The 20,119-nt window shown below is 38.0% G+C and overlaps 1 protein-coding gene across 2 annotated transcripts in view; it reads right to left on the bottom strand.

Moving 5' to 3' along the window:
• LOC126185144 (4-trimethylaminobutyraldehyde dehydrogenase A-like) overlaps positions 1–20,119 on the bottom strand; it is a 178,598-nt gene that overhangs the window by 142,791 nt on the left and 15,688 nt on the right. For both annotated transcript variants that reach the window (XM_049927990.1, XM_049927996.1), the window contains exon 2: positions 11,083–11,266. In XM_049927990.1, the coding sequence (XP_049783947.1) occupies positions 11,083–11,266 (184 nt within the window). The remainder of the gene's footprint in view (positions 1–11,082; positions 11,267–20,119) is intronic.

Below are 20,119 nucleotides of genomic sequence, written 5' to 3'. Positions count from 1 at the left end.
TAAACAAGAGAACATTTCTCAACTGCCTGAATGTAACAATATGAAGTCCCTCTATAAAAAAAAAAAAAAAAAACAGGATAAAGAAATACCAACAAGCTCCTGTTCAGTTTCACTGTTGCCAGCATTCTCCAAAATTTTGAGCTTCCAATAACACACATCAACATAACAGTTTGGAATTCTAAAGAGTTCCACAACCCAGTACTGAGAATGGCTGTTTACACATGGAGAGAACATACTTCATTCTTTTGACAGTATTTATAAAATATTCTGTGTTCTGTCAAAGGCATATGACTGTGTAAATCACAAATCCTTTTAAGCTAGTTTGACTACTGTAGCATCAAAGAGAATTCTGTGAAACAGCTCAATTTATATCTCTCTCACAAGAAACAAAGGTCCAGATTGGAATGTCAACAGTATAAAAAAAGATAGATTACTACTCACTGTAAAGAAGACATGTTGAGCTGCAGACAGGCACGACAAAAAGACATGTACACATTAGCTGTCAGCCAAAGCCTTTTTCAGAATAGGACACAAACACAAACACAAACACACACACACACACACACACACACACACACACACACACACACGACTGCCATCTCAGGTCCAAGCTGCCTGAGATGGTGTTCATGTGTGCATGAGTAGTGCTTGTCTGTGCAAATAAATGTACGTGTGTGTGTGTGTGTGTGTGTGTGTGTGTGTGTGTGTGTGTGTGTGTGTGTGTGTCCTCTTCTGAGTAATGCTTTGGCCAAAAGCTAATGTGTAAGTGTCTTTTTGTTGTGCCTGTTTGCAACTCAACATGTCATCTTTACAGTGAATAGCAATACATCTTTTCCTTATATTGTTAACAAAAAATAAAGGGCACCAACAGGAAAGATTTCTGTATTTATTTATCAAGCCTCACCTGACTGGGAGCTAGTTACATATAGTGTCCCACCAGTTTCCACCTTAGGGTCCTTGCTACTTAATTTATGTATTAATAATAGTAATAATAATAATAATAATTGTGTGTTGATCAATGGACTGGTGTAAGTCTCTCAGCTGGATGCAACTTGTGTGTTCCATTTGTGTATTAATGACCATTCATCAATAACATAATCAGATCGAGTTCTTTTCCTTTGTAGATGATACTAACATTCTGATAAATAACAAATACAGAACAGCTTAAGTAAGAGCTGTTAACATAATTCTCATAGATATAAGCACACTTTCTGATAATGTATGAAGCCTTACCTACCCACAGTACTACCCAATTTTTTCATATAGACCTCTTTAACTAGTTATAATAATATCCAACCATCTCTGTAATGTGAGCTCTACAGAAAATCAACTCATATACCTGGTGAATGACATGTGTGGTTGGTGAAATCAAAAGCAGGCAGCATGAGCCATAAGGAAAATTCTGAAGCTGTATTGTTACTAAATAACTCCTGTTTTCATTTGTAATCATCATCTTACATTGTCTTTTTTTCCTGTTTCTGATGAAGAACATTTTTCAAAAGGTAAACCTGATACTTTCAAATGTGCCTGTCACTTGTGAAATGTCTCCTCTATATGGTGAGTAATAATCTATCCTAATATCCATATTGTTATCTGATCAAAGATTTTCAATGTTTGTCAATTTATTGGGAAATTTAAGCATCATTTTCACAAAATTAAATCAACTTATTTAGTTTACATTACTTTGTAACACTGCAAAATGAGAGTGTTCAAAAATTGTTGAAAAAAAATGCACTGAAGACATGGATGCCACAAATATAGAATCTTGAGCTGATCTGCAATTCGAGCACCAGATATCATCGAATTCCCAAAAGCAACATGTGTGGCAGGATGCTGGAAAACAAGGATATGAAGGACTACCAAAATTAGAGTCTCTTCTAATTTTCATATTTTTGCTGGAAAGGGTGTAGCATTTCCTTTGTTTATTGTTGTTCGTGGACATTGGCAAGTACTCTGGCAAATTAATATGCGTAACGTAACTTTGGGCACTGCGCAGTGGGTCAGGTAGCAGTCTTGAAATTCTTTCCAAATAGAAATCACGCAGTTTCGTTTTGTTATCTCATAAAAAGAAATATATTGAAAATAAAATGTAATATGATGAATAAAAAAAATCTATTCACAAAGTTGCAGCAGAACAAACACATATAAAGGTTGAAGGGGAAGAAAGAGGGGTGAAGATAAAGGACTGGTGAAGTTCAGGAATTGGGGACAATTTGTAACAGTTACCCAGAAACCCAGGTCAGGACAGACTTATGCACAGAATAAGAAAATACATGTCATGTATCGGATGTTATGGAAACACTTTTTGGCCTCTTACTTTGGTATGAATACCACCAAGTTATCAGTCAGGATGAAAGGACATAGACAGAGGGTGTACACTGGCAACAAACAATATCCTGTTCCAAAACATGATCTACAACATAACAGTCATGACCTTGTTGCCTGTTTCAAGACATGTGTCATCTGAATTCTTCCCCCAGACACTAGCTTGTCACAACTCCTGAGGTGGGAACTGATGTAACAACATGTCCTTGGTTCTCAATTCCCAACTGGCCTTAATTATGTTAATTTCTTCAGTCTCAGCTTTTCTTCTCAGTAATTATTCCTTTCTTCACTGCCTTTTATTTATTGACTTGTCTATCCCCCCCCCCCCCCCCCCACACACACACACCTTTAGCACAATCAATACACTTAGCTTTGGAGTCTTATCAACTTTTTATGATGTTTTGATAGTAATCTCTTTCATGCTTATTACCGAACCTTCTCCCCCTAAGCTCTTAGGTTTTCAAATCCTGTCCAGGGCAGTCACCAGCAATCAGTCTTTCCTTATCATCCTGTCTGGCAAGTCTCCCCTGATCCAAGGTTCTTACTTTTCCAAACACTCCCCATTTTCAAAACCTTACCAGTCCTTTTTGTTCATCCCTCTTCCTTCCCCTTCAACCCTTTTGCTGGAAGAAGGAGCCACTGGCTCCGAAAGCTTGCTAATTTCCTTAATCTTGAAGTGTGTGTGTTTTGCTGCCACATAGTGAGTAAACATTTTATCTAACCTGTTACATTATATTTTCAAAAATTGATTGTTTCAAAGAAATACATTGGGAAATTATTGAGTCTCTCATGGAAATATGTATTCCTGTTTCTCATTACAAGATTTTTGTGAGTTTGAGTGTAACTGGTCAACATCTGATCTTAACTGGCCAACATCTGATCTTATCTAATAACACCTTTCGTACACCTCAGCTTCAATTTAATTTCTCTTGGCCAGCGTATTGTCAGTTCTCTATATTCACGAGACACTGTGAGGACCTCCTGCTTATCTCTCCACTTCACAACGTACTGCTTCCTTTGTGTAGCAGTACACTGCCTCCCGTTTTTTAAAATATTCGGACTGCTATTTATGGCAGATTATTCTGTGTGTTAGCTTGCAGGGTTCCTATACAGAAAGTTTGCTTTGCAGAATCTGCTCTGTAAGGCTAGTAGAGTTGTAAAAATGTCCTTTCCCTACCATTCCTTCAAGTAATTTGTGCATCAGTTTGGAAGTGTAGCCCTGGCTGTTCTAATAGGGCTCATTTCCTCTGCCATATATGTGAATTCTATTTGGTTGAGCTAGAACATATGGCTTCCTCCTCTATTATGACGTTTGCTTTAAGTGTGCTGTTTCCATCCCAGCCAGCCTCTCCACAAGACCATATTCTGATCTACCATGAGTTCACAAGATGGGTAAAAAACTTTGTCCACTAGTTCTTGGAATAATCCATCATAGGGTGAATCTTATGAAAAGGATCATGTGAAGATTACTCTGTTTCAAACTGCAAACATCACACAATCAACAGAAATTTAAACCTCAAGAGCAATGTCACTTACATTAAGTTACATAAATAATGTATTTTCCAACAGTCATCGATTCAACTGATGTGAAAGTCACACTAGGAAAATTAGTTCAGGAATATTTTTATTTCCTCACCTGTTACATTATCCCACTTATTCTTGTGCTAAACCCTAAGCGCCCATACAAAAAATGTAATTAGAGTAACTGTTTACTTTATCAACAAAGAACTAAAAATCCCTGGCATGAAAAATATCTGAAAATATGCAAAAGGAATTAAATGTGACAAAATCGTGTTTTGTTCTTTTGCACTCAAAAATTACATTGATTGTAACACGGTAGGTCGAATCAGAAGCCCTTACTCACTATAACCACTGATGCCTCTGTGGCTTGTGGATATTTCTAACAAAGAAACTGCATACCAAGCACATTGCTTGGTTGCAACTTGTGGAACTTCCGTCATGCAAAGATTGGTTTTCAAATACTGGAGAGCTGGAGTCATACAAAGAGTCAATATTCAAATTCAGAACCACAGAAACGAAGCCCATCAACTGAGTCATTTCTGAAATTGTAGAATAGGTGTCCAATTTCCTTGTTAGTACAAATTCGTCAACAGTATTTATCTTCTCTTGAAACACGCCCATTATTGAATGAATTCTAGTCAACATCAACAGAATAGCATCAATGCACATCTTCACAAAAAGTAAAAAAAGTAAGAGTGGAGAAGGATCTGTTCCAACACTGCAACCACAAAAGTACAATATTGTATGATCTACCTCCTAGGAAAGAAATGAGAGCACAAATATCAAAAGAATGTTGCTAATTACTAAAACCAGTGTCAACACTAAGTTGACAAAAGATAATGACACATCTAATGGAGTTATGGAGAATCCTGCTCGAATAATGTTATGTAGAAAACATTACACCTTACTTGAATATCATGCACTGGGTGATTCTAAAATAGCAAAAGTAAGATAACATTAAAAAATTGTGATACGTACATATTTGCCAAGATGCTGTGCACCACAGACAAGAACTAGGGCCAACAGGAACTGGTGATAGTTAGACTCAAAACAAAGTGTGCTATGGCAACAAATGACTGCCAGCAGCATGCATATTACTTTAGGGGAACCACAAATGTAGACTCCACAATGAAATGGATATCTAATCAATTTATTGCCATGAAATCTATGAGGGGAGGAGGGGACGGAGGAGGAAGAAAATAAACTCTCTATATACAGTTCAAAACTTATAAGAGGTTTATACACAGTATATGCATAAAATATGAGGAAATGTGGATAAAAGAGATAGAGAATGTGAAATTCTTGGGACTATGAGTTGATACCAAAGAATTGTTCACACAACTAAGCATCGCAAAGTGAGAGGTTCACCTGTTAGGCTGTGGCTAAGCCAGTGCTCCTAAATACCATTTCTTTCAGGGCAGCTAGTCCAGCAATATATGTAGGACATGTTCTGTGAATTTTGAAAAAAGGAGAGAGGTACTGAGAGAATTAAAAATGACAAGGCAGCTTGCAAAACATGGCTGGATGACCCAGTCAGTAAATGTGAAATGGAAAGATTTCAGATCAAGTTCTGCCTGGCATACCATTCTAATCTGCCATGAAAACAAAACAGTGCACTTTGGAAAATCCAGGATACAATGTAAAAATACTATGTAAAGGAACATTATTACTCACCACAAAAGTGGAGACACTGAGTCACACATAGGCACAACAAAAAGACTGTCCCAATATAAGCTTTCAGCCAATAAGGCCTTTGTCAAAGACACACACACACACACACACACACACACACACACACACACACACACACACACACACACAAAGATGATGTAACTTACCAAATGAAAGCATTGGTATGTTGATAGACACACAAACAAACTCTTTGCCTTTACATGTCTGCTTGTGTCTGTATATGTGCGGATGGATATGTGTGTGTGTGCGCACGCGAGTGTATACCTGTCCTTTTCTCCCCCTAAGGTAAGTCTTTCCGCTCCCGTGATTGAAATGACTCCTTACCCTCTCCCTTAAAATCCACATCCTTTCGTCTTTCCCTCTCCTTCCTTCTTTCCTGATGAAGCAACCGTGGGTTGCGAAGTTCGTTTGGTAAGTTACATCATCTTTGTTTTCAGATATATTTTTCCCACATGGAATGTTTCCAGCTTGAATTTTGTGTGTATGTTTGTGTTTGTTTGTGTGTCTATCGACCTGCCAGCGCTTTTGTTTGGTAAGTCCAGCAATACTGATAAAACTTGATTTTTCAGCAACACGGGCCTAGTAATACTAGGGCCCGTGTTGCGCTCTCTCTCGCACACTCGCGCGGCTGCCTCGCTCAGCGGCTAAGTCTGCTTCAAGGTCATGCGCCTATAAGGTGACACACACAGCCATATATATATATATATGTGTGTGTGTGGATGGATATGTGTGTGTGTGTGTGTGCGCGAGTGTGTACCTGTCCTTTTTTCCACCTAAGGTAAGTCTTTCCGCTCCCGGGACTGGAATGACTCCTTACCCTCTCCCTTAAAACCCACATCCTTTCGTCTTTCCCTCTTTCCTGATGAGGCAACAGTTTGTTGCGAAAGCTTGAATTTTGTGTGTATGTTTGTGTTCGTTTGTGTGTCTGTCGACCTGCCAGCACTTTCATTTGGTAAGTCACATCATCTTTGTTTTTAGATATATTTTTCCTTCGTGGAATGTTTCCTTATATATATATATATATATATATATATATATATATATATATATATATATATGCGGATGATATATAATAGAGTGAAACATTCCACGTGGGAAAAATATATCTAAAAACAAAGATGATGAGACTTACCAAACAAAAGGGCTGGCAGGTCGATAGACACACAAACAAACACAAACATACACACAAAATTCTAGCTTTCGCAACCAATGGCTGCTTCGTCAGGAAAGAGGGAAGGAGAGGGAAAGACGAAAGGATGTGGGTTTTAAGGGAGAGGGTAAGGAGTCATTCCAATCCCGGGAGCGGAAAGACTTAACTTAGGGGGAAAAAAGGACGGGTATACACTCGCACACACACACATATCCATCCGCACATACACAGACACAAGCAGACATTTTGCTTGCTTGCTTTTGGTTGCTTTCGCAACCAACGGTTGCCTCGTCAGGAAAGAGGGAAAGACAAAAGGATTTGGGTTTTAAGGGAGAGGGTAAGCAGTCATTCCAATCCCGGGAGCGGCAAGACTTACCTTAGGGGGAAAAAAGGACGGGTATACACTCACACATACACACATATCCAACCGCACATACGCATTCTCTTTGGTGAACTCTACATTTCTTAACTCAGAAGTATGGAATACAAATTATTTCTGGTGTGAATTCAAGGACATCACTGGTTCCTAGCCAATTCTTTGTCACTAAACTTTTAAAAAACACACTACAGGCAGTTCAGAACTTGTACGGGGTGTCAAACGAGTATATGCCTAACATACGATGACAAGCAGGTAGAAGAAGTGGACAGTGTTAAATTCTTGGGATTACAGCTTGATAATAAATTCAACTGGGAGGAGCACACCACAGAACTGCTGAAGCTTCTTAACAAATCTCTATTTGCAATGCGAATTGTCAGACATAGGGGATATAAAATGAAAAAGCTGGGAAACTATGCTTACTTTCATTCCATAATGTCATATGGGATTATTTTTTGGGGAAATTCATCAAGCCAAGCTAAAGTTTTCCGGGCACAAAAATGTGCAGTAAGAGTTATATGTGGTGTGAACTCAAGAACATCCTGCAGAAGCCTGTTTAGGGAACTAGGGATACTAACTAGTGCTTCCTAATATATTTATTCCTTAATGAAATTTGTCATTAAAAATATATCACTTTTTCAAACCAACAGCTCAATTCATGGAATCAATACTAGAAATAAGAATAATCTTCACAAGGATTTAAAGTCACTTACTCTTTTACAAAAACGTGTGCATTATTCAGGAATACACATTTTCAATAACTTGCCAGCAGCCTTAAAAAGCTTAACAACCAATGAATTCAGTTTAAGAGAAGCCTAAAGGATTTATTGGTGGCCAACTCCTCCTACTCCATTGATGAATTTCTCAGTAGAACCAACCGATTCTTTTTTTTTCTCTCTCTGTGTGTGTGTGTGTGTGTGTGTGTGTGTGTGTGTGTGTGTAAGCACAATCTAACTTCCACATCATTTCATTTCAGTGCAGTAATGTGTTCATTGTAAATAAGTATTATAGTAGTTCTATTACACGTTTATTACCTTATAAATAAATAAAACTTTTTTTTATTTTAAATTCAGTCCAGTAGTGTTTGTAAAATGATTCTTTCGTATATTGTTCATTAAAAAAAATGACGATCATTCCACTTGGAACCTATGGAAGGTACATTAGCTAATTTGTTTCAGTTGTAAATATTTGTCATGTATTATTGTTTTTCTGACATGTTCTACATCCTGGAGGACCTCCTCACTACGGATCAATTGGAATGAAAGTAAATCTAATCTAATGTAAACATCCTGTAGAAACCTGTTCAAAGAATTAGGGGTCTTTACCAACTACTCTACAGTGCAGTGTATACTATTTTGAAACTTCCAGGCAAATTAAAATTGTTTGTGGAGCCAAGACTTGAAGCCTGAACCTTGCTCTTTGCAAACAATGCTGTTAATGCCTTAGTTATCCTGGCACAAGTCACAGCACATCATCACCACTTCATTCCTGTCAGTACCTTTCCACTACTTTTTCAGCTTCATAGAAGCTGTCCTTCGTAACTTACTGGATGAACATTCATACAAGAAAAGATACTGGGGAAATTAGAGCACTGCAGGAGCATGGCTGGTCTGAGGGTGTATGGGACAGATGAATGAACTTTGCATTACTTAGCAGGACAACTGAAACTACCTCAGCTAATGACACACAGACAGGCATGGCTTATATGTCTGTAAGGATCTCACTCACTTCCACACGGACTGTGAAGTGGCAGATTATTCAGGACAGATGCACTTTCTTAACTTGCCCCAATGTTTCGCACTGCATTGTGACTCAGCTAACTGCCACGTTTCCTAAGCCAAGAAGAAGGAATAAGGCAGCTGTTAGCTCCTAATCAGTGAGTGTTTGCCCATGTGAAGGCAAGTGAGACTGAGCTGTACAGATAATGAGTAACTGGGAATGAGTGCCACTCACTTGGCTTTGCTGTGCAGGTGCAGAGCTCTAGTGGAGAAGTCCCACATTAATGAAAACTCTCTTAAATAATATTTATCTCATTCAAACCAATAACACTGTTCATGGCATCAATACCAGGAATAAGAACAGCCTAGGTAAAGACTCAAAATCACCTTATTTGGTCTAGAGAGCTGTGCATTACTCAGCAACAGACATTTTCAAAAACTTGCTGATAACCATAAAACATGTAGTTACTAATAAAGTACAGTTTAATTGAAGCTTTAAGAACCAGCTGATACTGTTTTATGTGATATCTAACTTCTGCACTTCTTCAGCACAGTAATGCAGTCAGTGCAAGTAAATAATGTAAACTGTTTTCTTTCAACAATGGTCAAATACAATAAGCCAAGAACTATGTTATGCATTTAATAAAGTAAACACTTAATACTGCAGTAAATTTTGTATTAATATCATACAACTGAAAATACATTTAAGATATTTTTTTAGTTATTCCACATCTCCACATCCTTCAAGATATTTAACTTAGAATCTGTGGAAGGAAAATTAGTGTATTAGTTCTTTTAGAAACTGTATTTTTATTTTTCTGATATATTCCCCATCCTTGAGGATTTCCTCAGTATTGGTCTGCAGAATGAAAACTATATCCAATATAATCCAAAAACAGTTTCATTGCATTCTCCATTGATTATTGGCAGAGCATGAGAAAATAAAAAAAGACTTGAAACTTCCTGGCAGACTAAAACTGTGTGCCGGACCGAGACTCGAACTCAGGACCTTTGCCTTTCGCAGGTAAATGCTCTTCATATCACCGCACACTCCGCTGCAGAGTGAAAATCTCATTCTGGAAACATTCCCCAGGCTGTGGCTAAGCCATGTCTCCGCAATATCCTTCCTTTCAGGAGTGCTAGTGCTGCAAGGTTCGTAGGAGAGCTTCTATAATGTTTGGAAGGTAGGAGACGAGGTACTGGCAGAAGTAAAACTGTGAGGACAGGGTGTGAGTCGTGCGTGGGTAGCTCAGTTGGTAGAGCACTTGCACGCGAGTACTTTAATTTAGTAATATGTATGCATAGCCACCTCTGTTTCCAGAAAGCAAGAACTTGGAGGCTGGTGTTAAAAGTATTCTATTACATGTTTCTGTGAACCATGCTCTTGTCCTCTACAGGTAACTGGTTGCCTTTTCCTTATTTTACATATTTCTTCAAGACTGTTCTTCAGTAAGACACAAGTGTAGTTCAAATATCTTACATCAGCCTGTATACTCATATCTAAACAGAATCAGACAGAAAAATCACTGACATCCATACATAGCTCACATTGAAATCTGATAACAGAACTCTGCCTTTAATCATTCTGTTAGTCATCATAATGAGAATAAGTACCCATCACTCTTGAACAATACACTTTTCAGAAATTTCTTACTTCTGTCTTTGAAGCATAAGAAGAAGATTATGATGGTGCTCTGAGCCCTTAAGTCTCTGCCAATTCAGTGTTCAGGATTTGGAGTGATTAATAATTTTTTTCAGTGCAGGTACATCAAATCTTCCTTCTCCATGCATTTGTAAAATATTTTGAAGCAATGGTCTTTCAACATTTTTTTTATTACCAACATTTACTGATAGCTCATTTATAATAGGAGATTCTGTCCCTTTCTTTGCCTTTCAGTAACTTGTGAACTGTAGACTAAAATCAGTGTGACCATACTCACTTCTTCCATTGCCTCCCATTATTTTTATTTCCCACACAAAATTCATTTCTTTTCACTTTATCTGAAAACTTTCTCACCTGTCAATATAACACAAGAAAAAGAAAAGGAATTATATAACACATAAATATACTATTATAGAACAGTTTCTCAATACCATGAAGCAACCAACAGTAGGGGGAGATGATAATTTTTATCAGTATAATGCAACACTACAAAGATGAAGTGGATATGTTTCTTACTATCTTTCTTTTTAACTAAGAAGTAGTCAACCACTTCTTTTCCTGTAATTTAGAGTTCACTACAAAACAGAATAGGACACATATTTTCATTATAATACAGATAAATACATCTGCTGGTTACCTGTAAGTGAAGCTATGGTGCCTCCAAAATATTCAAATGCATCAGCACATGACGCAATGTCCACTCTTGCTTCCCATATTGGTTTTCCATTATTGAGAACTTCAAGATGGGCTATGTCTTCTAGATTGCTCCTTATTTTGCTTCCAACAGCAGTTAGCAGCTTTCCCCGTTCTGTGTTGCTGAACTGTTGAGAGAAGAAAATATTTTTTTAAAAATTCTTTTATGATATCCACATCAAACTACAAAAAATTACCTGTCAGTCATTTCAGCTATCACGTAGTTTGGCTTTTTCCCTATACTGAAAACCAAAATATATCAAATGTAAAGTTTTAATACATTCACAAGAAATTTATATTACATAACTCCAGCATGCTGGATATAGTGGGACAGCAACTCATTTTAGATTGTGATGCAAAAAGAAACAGCCATAGTCGTAACTAAAATTGATGTCTTGTTTAGTTGGTGACCAGTTCTGAGATACATCCTTTCTCAAACCAACCAATGTTTGCCAAGTAAAATGTCCATTGTGCATGGTTCCAATTAATGTTCATTAACAAACATTAGTTGGGACCATACACATATGTGCCCACTTTATTTACTGTTATTTTGGATTGACAAACACTGGCCACCAACTAAATAAACATCCATTTTAGTTGCAACTCTGACTGTCACTTTTAGCATCATAATTTATATTACTACCACGAATAGCTTTCTCTCTACACTGGTCAAAATTTTTAATAAATCTCATGATAGTTGTGACTGCAGAGTTAGGTCTGTGATACAAGAGAGAAATGTGATGAAAATTAACAAGTTAGTGAATACAGCTAATTACTCAAACACACTGAATGGAAGAAGACGAAATCAGAAGAATTTATTAATGCAGTATAACACATTTCCAAAATCTTATTTCATTATACACTGATGTACACAAGATCTGATAATCCAAACAAGTAAGAAGTGTGTACAGGGTCAGGGTGTGGCTGATGGTAAAATTCTGTATATGATAAAAATTTCACACTGCGTTATCTTTAAAATTTCACATACATTTAAAAGTTGTTTCCTTTGCTATCTACTTCAAATGGAAGCTATTAAAATCTCTCTGAAAGGGAATTTCTACTCCAACACTGGCAACTAAAACATTACAGGTTATGCAGAATTGAACTCAAGCCAGTTTATTCTATTTTCCATACTTTTAAATCAGACTCAGATTTGATTAAACCATTTAAGATTCACTCTCAGATTGGTTACCTTATCTATAATGGATCATGGGACTTTTCAGGTCACAGAATGAAATGATGTAGTACTATCATATTCAATAGGAACTACAGAAGCGCATTTGAGACTTATTGTGAGAAGCTGGCATAAATGGTAATGAAGGTATTGGAAGAGATAACACAAGAACAGAATTAAATGAAAAGAATATTTGCTAATGACCCTGCTACAATGATAACACTGGTTCCTGTTTGCACAGTCGGGCTTGGCTAGCACTTATATGTGTGACCATCCAGATCTGCTCAGCATTGTTGGCAAATGGGGTGCACTCAGCTCTTGTGAGGCAAACTGAGGAGCTACTTGACTGAGAAGTAGCAGCTCTGGTCTTGTAAACTAGCAATGACTGGGAGAAAGGTGTGCAGAGCACAAGGATGTTGAAGTACAATTCTTCAGAAAATATATCAAGCAAATGGCGTAATTGTGGTCATTAACTGGAGATAATGTATTTGGAGGATAGTGGCACAAAGTTTTGCATCAGGAAAAAATGAAAACTGGAAGGTTGTATAATTATTAGTTTTAAATTAAATACACCTGATGTAAGAAATCTGCCCCTAAGCACACTAATACCATACCTCTAAGAGCAGTAAATTTATCAATTTAATTTCCAATAGTTCCAGATCACAGAATTATGAATATTCCTCACTTTTGGTTCCATACTTTTTTACAAAATAGTTCTCCTCTGAAAGTCTCACAACTAATCAGTTAACTAATGAATCAAATCCATAAACAGGTTTTATGCTGTCTATCTTTTCTGATCTTAAGAAGCAAAACTGAAAAATATCTAGCTGGTGTGAGTTTTATTCCTCACAAATTTTGATGAGCTCCTCATAGCTGAATTGCTACTTTCTGTGGCCTTTCACTGTAACCGAATTGATTGTATGCTATTAATTCACTGAAAATTGATGACTACCTTGTTATTTTAACAATGAGTTAATTGTACTCTAATATTCATGAAAAATCTTCAATGGCTTGGTTTTGACTGATAAGACATATTCAGTATCCCCTGGATATTTATTGCTCTCAGGCTGTGTCAAGATATGTTGGAAGTCACTATGCATGTGGGGCTCATACCATAAGACTCCTGGCAGGATTTTCACACAGTTGATTACTCCCAACATATTCTGATCCAGCCAGAAATAATCAAAAAGTCTCCTGACAGAAGCCTCACACAAATTTATTTTGTCTGGCAAGATAAAGGTCTTCAAGGTTCCTCTTACATCTAACCAAACATTCTTAGTGAGTCAACATTAAAATGTGTAAAGTACCTGAGCAATATATGCTGGTGGTGTTGATAGTAGCAGTAGTACAATGCCTGACAAAAAAAGTGGCACGTGGAAGGGAAGGAGGAAATGAAAGGAAACTTCATAGGTTGAGAGCATTTGAAATGTTATTCAAAGATTACAAAATAGAATCAAATTTATAAAGAACTTGCACTTATCAGTATGAGACTGCACTCCATCTGACCTGTATGCATCCATTGATTTGATTGGGAAGGGTGTCATAAAGCCATTGCATCCTCTTCTGAGGCAAGTTGGCTCACACTGTTTTAATTGGTCCTTGTTATCCTGGATACTGATACTGGGATGGAGTTGACATTCAAGCTGGCTCCATAAATTTTCTATTTGGGACAGATATGGGGATCTTGCTGGCCAGAGAAGTACCTCAACATTATACCAAAATTTTATAGAGACATGTGCCACATGTGGAAGAGCATTTCCTGTTGACAAATAGTACCACAATACTACCTCATGAGAGACACAAGGGCACAGGATGTCTGGAACATACCACTGTGCTTTCAGACTTCCTTCAATCACTACCAGCGGTGACATGAAATCATACCCGATGATTCCCGCACCATGAGTAACACAACTGTGCCACTTCAAAACATTGGAAGAATGAAACCGCGCTTCAGGTCACTGCCTTACTCCTGACAGTAGTCATCCAGTATAGTGCATAAACACAATTCATCACCACTGAACATGATTTGATCCCATTCAATAGCAGTCTACACTTCTCAGTCAATGAACCAAAATGAAGCCATCTGTGTTGTGGTGTTAACAGCGGCCCACACACAACAGGGTAATGTGTTCACACAACTGGAGGCAGAGGGCCAATGTGGGAACCAGCATCTGGCTTTGCCTGTTCGCCCTATGAGTGAAAAGGTGACCGTTCCTTCAGCAAGGTCCAGGCGGGCACATATGGATGGGGGAGTGTTAGTTATGGGGAGCTCCAGTGTTACGAGTACCAATGCATACTCGGTATTCCTGCCAGGAGGCCTCAACCGAGATGTGGAAGTGGCCTTGTCTGCAGCTACTGAACATGCAGGGTGCAGTTGTGTGCAAGCTGTGTCTCACGTCGGCATCAACGACATCTATCACATGGGTTCTAAGGCCATCCTAAGTTCATACGGGTGGCTGGCAGGGGTGGTGAAGCCTGCTGATCTCGCCTACAAGGTTCAACCAGAGCTTGCAATTTGCAGCACTGTCCCCACAGTTGATCGAGGTCCTTTGGTTTCGAGCTGAGTGGAGGTCTCAGTCAAAGTCTTCATCGATTCTGTGATAGTCTTGCCTGCAGATTTCTACATTGTTATTTGGTGGCGATCTGTAGGACTCCCCTTGATAGGTCAGGGTGGCACTACACAAAGAAAGCAGCTACTAGGGGTAACAGAGTAGTTGTGGGTTGCACATAGGATTGTTTCAAGCTAGGTGGTAGCTTGTGGTCCTCTGATGAACACTCTCCAATCAGTACGCAGAAAGGCATTTCAAACCACATTCAGCATAAAGACACTTTGACTGTCAACATTTAATCAGTCAAATATTGAAATATTCTTAAACAAGTTCCTGAATTTACTGCCCTCCTGCAATATTCTCATACTCAAATTATTCTTGGGACTGAGAGCTGGCTGAAACCTGAAGCAGAAAGCACTGAGATTTTTAATGAGTCATGCAATGTATGTCAGAAAGACAGATTAACAATTATTATGAAAAGGATAGTTGCTACTCACCATGTAGTGGAGATGCTGAGTTACAGTTAGACACAACAAAAAGACTGTCGGAAAGTGAGTTTTCGGTAGGTGACAAAAATATTGTCTCTATTGAGGTTGAAGTTGAATGTGACAGTGAAGTTGTCTGGTCACATATGACAGGTCTAGGAGAAACCAAGTTAATTGTTGGATATTTTTACTGGCTACCAATATCTGCTGTGACAGTTCTAGAATCATTTAAACAAGGTCTAAGGTCAGACCATGGAATACTAATTGGAAGTGACTTTAACCTAGTATAGACTGGGACATCTATGGATTCATTGCAGAGGTACAGACAGACAGTCTTGTGAAACACTTTTTAACACATTTTCTGAGAACTGTCTTCAGCAGCTTGTAGAGCAGCATACACACAATGGAAATACCTTAGACCTTATCAAAAGTGTCAGTACAGAGATGGGGATTTGTGATCATGATGTTGTTGTTGTGGTCTTCAGTCCTGAGACTGGTTTGATGCAGCTCTCCATGCTACTCTATCCCGTGCAAGCTTCTTCATCTCCCAGTACCTACTGCAACCTACATCTTTCTGAATCTGCTTATGCTTAGTGTATTCATCTCTTGGTCTCCCTCTACAATTTTTACCCTCCACGCTGCCCTCCAATACTAAATTGGTGATCCCTTTATGCCTCAGAACATGTCCTACCGACCGAGCCCTTCTTCTAGTCAAGTTGTGCCACAAACTTCTGTGATCATGATATCATTAAGCAACTATGGTTACAAAAGTTAATAAATCAGTCAAGAAGGGTAGGAGAGTGTTGCCATCTCACTTAGAAAGTAAACTGACATCACTTAGTTCCAGTGAGATGGACGAAGAAGAATTAAGGATGAAATTTAAACACACTGTAAATCATGGTCTGGAGAACTATGTGCCTGGTAAGAGGATTAAGAAAGGAAAGACCACCATTGTTTAACAACAAAATTCCGAAAATCCTGAGGGAGGAAAGGCTGTTGCACTCTTGATTCAAAAGAGAACATGCAAATATGACAAGCAGTGATTCGTTTGCCTATGAAAAGATGTATGAATGAATCTTACAACTGGTACCACTATCATACCCTTAGCAAAAGACCTGACCGAGAACCTGAGAAAATTCTGGGCCTATGTAAAATCGCTAAGCAGCCTAAAGGCTTTCACCCTGTTACTTGTTGACCAGTCTGGTGTGGCAGTTGAAGATTGCAGAATAAAAGTCTAAGATTTAAATTTCACATTTAAGAAATCGTTCACACGGGGAATCATACAAACATACTGATATTTGATCATCAAACAGATTCTTGTGTGGACAGCATATTGATAAGCATCCCTGAAGTAAAAAACTCTATGGCAATGATCCCTTACTTAGCTTGCATTTATCATTAATCTCTTGCCCAGTGTAAAGTCCCAAGCAAGAGCAAGAAACAATGTGGTATGATTAGCTGATGAAATATGAGGAACAAATCATCAGTAGGCAGAATTGAGAAAGTAGAGGAAAGTTTACAATGTGACAGGGATGCTGGTTCATTGTAGAACAGAAGGAAAGCACCTAGAATATGCCAAGAGGAAAGCTACGTAGATAATAGATAAAGCTTTAAACTCGTCTCGAATGAAGAATGACTTTTGATAAGATGCTAATAACAGGGTAGTTTGTTTCAGAGTCCTGTGGCTGAAATGGAGAAGGAGAAGAGAAAGATTTAGTATTACAGTGAGGTACAGCCAAGATTCTGTATGTCCAATCTAGTGCTGCAATTATGGAATGGTGCCAGGTATTTGTCATATGAGGAGAGACAATGAGGATGCCAGTGGCTATATCAAAGTAGCAAAGATTTGGCATAATAAGAGACTGGACTAATTTTTGTTTAATTTGAGGTGGAAATACTTTTCTAAATGTTTCGCTTACAGGTAGGCAGGAGAAAGGTTTCCTGCATGCTGTAACCATTTACTCATCCAAATTTTGATACTGATCAAAGTTTATGCTGAAATGTTTCACCATTTTCATAGTGCAATCTGATACCGTCAAGAAGTACTGGAGGGGCTATTTCACAAAAGTATCCACTGATTAACTTTCAGTATGATATGAGGCTGACCAGTGAATTCTTTGGGTTTAGTTTAGAACCCGGCTTTTGTACCCACCATGATACTGACCAAAGATTGTCATTTACATCTGACATGGCAGCAGCAATATTCTTCTGGTTGGCATTTAGATAAGACTGGATGTTGTCAGGTTATAAGTGGGAGTTAAAAGAATGAAGCACAGATGAAATATCATTGATCTACAGCATGAAAAGAAATGGACCAAGGACCGAACTCTGAGGGTCTTGTGAGAGCACTAGTTTCCTTGATTATTTCTCCAACCTACAGAAGACTCACAAACATCTGTTTTTAAGATAGCTGTTGTAATACAAATTTATGAAATTTAACTGTTTAATTTCATAAGTAATACTGCATGTTAAAAATGAATTTTACAACTTTGATCACATATATTTCAGAAACAGGGATAGGTATAAAGGTGTGGTTTGTGACATAATGTTCACCTACATCTAAAAATTTAGTAGCTATTTAACGGAGTTCACAGTGTGCATCATCTGTAAATGCACAATAAATATATAAGCAATATTCCATCCAGTTCCTTCCATGTTTGGGTCTATCATGTTGTCATTAACATGTGCATTAGCATGTGCAATTTCTGCTCTGATGCGAGCTCACACCGCAGTTCCTCCACTCATGTACCACTGTCTATCTGTCAGGGGTGATGGTGGTTTGCTTCTGTAATGTGTGCAGAAGCTTTGCTGGACCATGACAGCAGATTTGGTCTTGTATCAACTATTCTACACATTGTGCCATCTGCTGGAGGTGGCCATCTTCACCAACAACTATCCCAGGAAACAAAAAAACTTTAGGTGTGTGTGAACATTATGCTGCAAACTGCACCTTCTACCTATCCCATTTCTGGAATATACATGATCAAAATTGTAAAAATAATTTTGGAACACACTGTACATTGAAGTGAACAGTATCAAAACCTTTCTCAAATCAAGCAATATTAAAATGGTTGCTTCGTGACTTTCCACAGTACGTTTGATGTCATCAGTCACTTTGAATAATGCAGCTGCAGTGCTATGGTGTTTTTGGAAGACTGGTTGATGTTTGTGATGGTTGTTATAAATTATTCAAAGATTTTAGACATTGCAGGTAACATGCCGATCAGCCAATAGTTGCCTGGTAATGTTGGTAGATCATTCTTGGCGAGTGGTCAAATTAAGCTTTGCTCCCACACAGTAGGATATGTACTACTGGCATGATAATATCAGCAACATGTTTAATTATATCTCTGATCACTCCATCATTATCTACTGTCTCAGAAGAGACTTTCATGACTGCTTCCTACGCTGTGTGTAGAAACATGTTTTAAGTAAAATGCATGTTTCAAGGAAAACGTGGTATCTTGTGGCTCATAATTTATCACAAACTGAGAGCTGGCTACTGTTGAGAAAAAGTTGTTTAACTCATCTGCACAGGCTTGAAAAAACAGCATCAGATTTTGCCTTTCTTATACTGAAGCTAAGCAGTTTTCTCAGTATTTCTGAAAGATCCAACTTCCTGCACAGAACAGAATGAGCATGCCTGATTTTGGTGTTGTGCATGTTTTGCTTCACTTTGTTCCTGAATTACAAGAATTTTTCATTTCTTTTAAATTTTCTATGTGTAGAGTCTTGTTTACTCATTATCTGGAACAGTACCACAGTCAGCCATTCAGCACTAGCTCTGATTTGATAGAATGTTTAGAGGCAATTATCATATAATGCAATAAGTCAGCTCACTGTTTCTATACAACCATGGACTATCTGAACAGTACTTTTGTAATTGGGTAGATAAAAAATCTAATCACCAAGTGGTGGCAGGGGAACACACATATAAAAGGCATCCAAGTCAGCAATCTTTAGGAGCCAGTGGCTCCTTCTTCTGCAGAAGGGTTGAAGGGGAATGAAGAGAGGTGAAAGAAAAGGACTCTTGAGGTTTAGAAAAAGGGGTAGAGTTCAGAAAAGTCACCCAGAACCCCACTTCAGGGAAGACTTACATGACAGGATGAGAGGGAAAGACTTTCCTTCTCATCTTGTCTGGTAAGTAAGGGTTTCTGAGCACCTTTTCTGAACTCTACCCCTTTTCCTAAACCTTACTAATTCTTTTCCTTCACCCCTCTTCCTTACCCTTCAACCCTTCTGCCAAAAGGAGGGGATACTGGCTCCGAAAGATTGTAAATTCTACTACCTTTTACATGTGTGTTCTCCTGTCGCTGCTTGCTGAGTAGATTTTTTTAAACTAATAAGTTACATTACATTTCCAAAAATTGATTACTTTCATTGATATATCAGCCCACATAAACAGTACTTTTGTATGACATCATCATTAATTACTAAAAGACTATTAAAATAACTTATCAGTTGAAACCAGTATACCTTTGTCCAAAAAGGGGTCCAATATTCAGGAACACACATTTCAATAAATTGCCAGCAACCATTAAAAACTTGGTTTCAGATGAAACACAATTTAAACAGAGTTTGAAAGGCTTTTTGATAGGCAACTCCTTTTACTCTGTAGGAGAATATCTTAATGGGATTATTAGACCAGCTTAAGTAAAAATCTCTGCTAGGTTTCAGTTTTGACAGCATTTGGTCACAACAGTTAAGATTAGGTATTCTGTGTGTGATAAATTTATTAAAAGTGCATAACAATGTTTCATTCTGACAGAGTGT

The sequence above is a fragment of the Schistocerca cancellata genome, chromosome 1 (genome assembly GCF_023864275.1).
Source record: "Schistocerca cancellata isolate TAMUIC-IGC-003103 chromosome 1, iqSchCanc2.1, whole genome shotgun sequence".
In the NCBI taxonomy this organism is placed as follows: Eukaryota; Metazoa; Arthropoda; class Insecta; order Orthoptera; family Acrididae; genus Schistocerca; species Schistocerca cancellata.
Note: the sequence above shows the minus strand (reverse complement) of the source record. Positions and strands in the feature narration are given on the sequence as shown.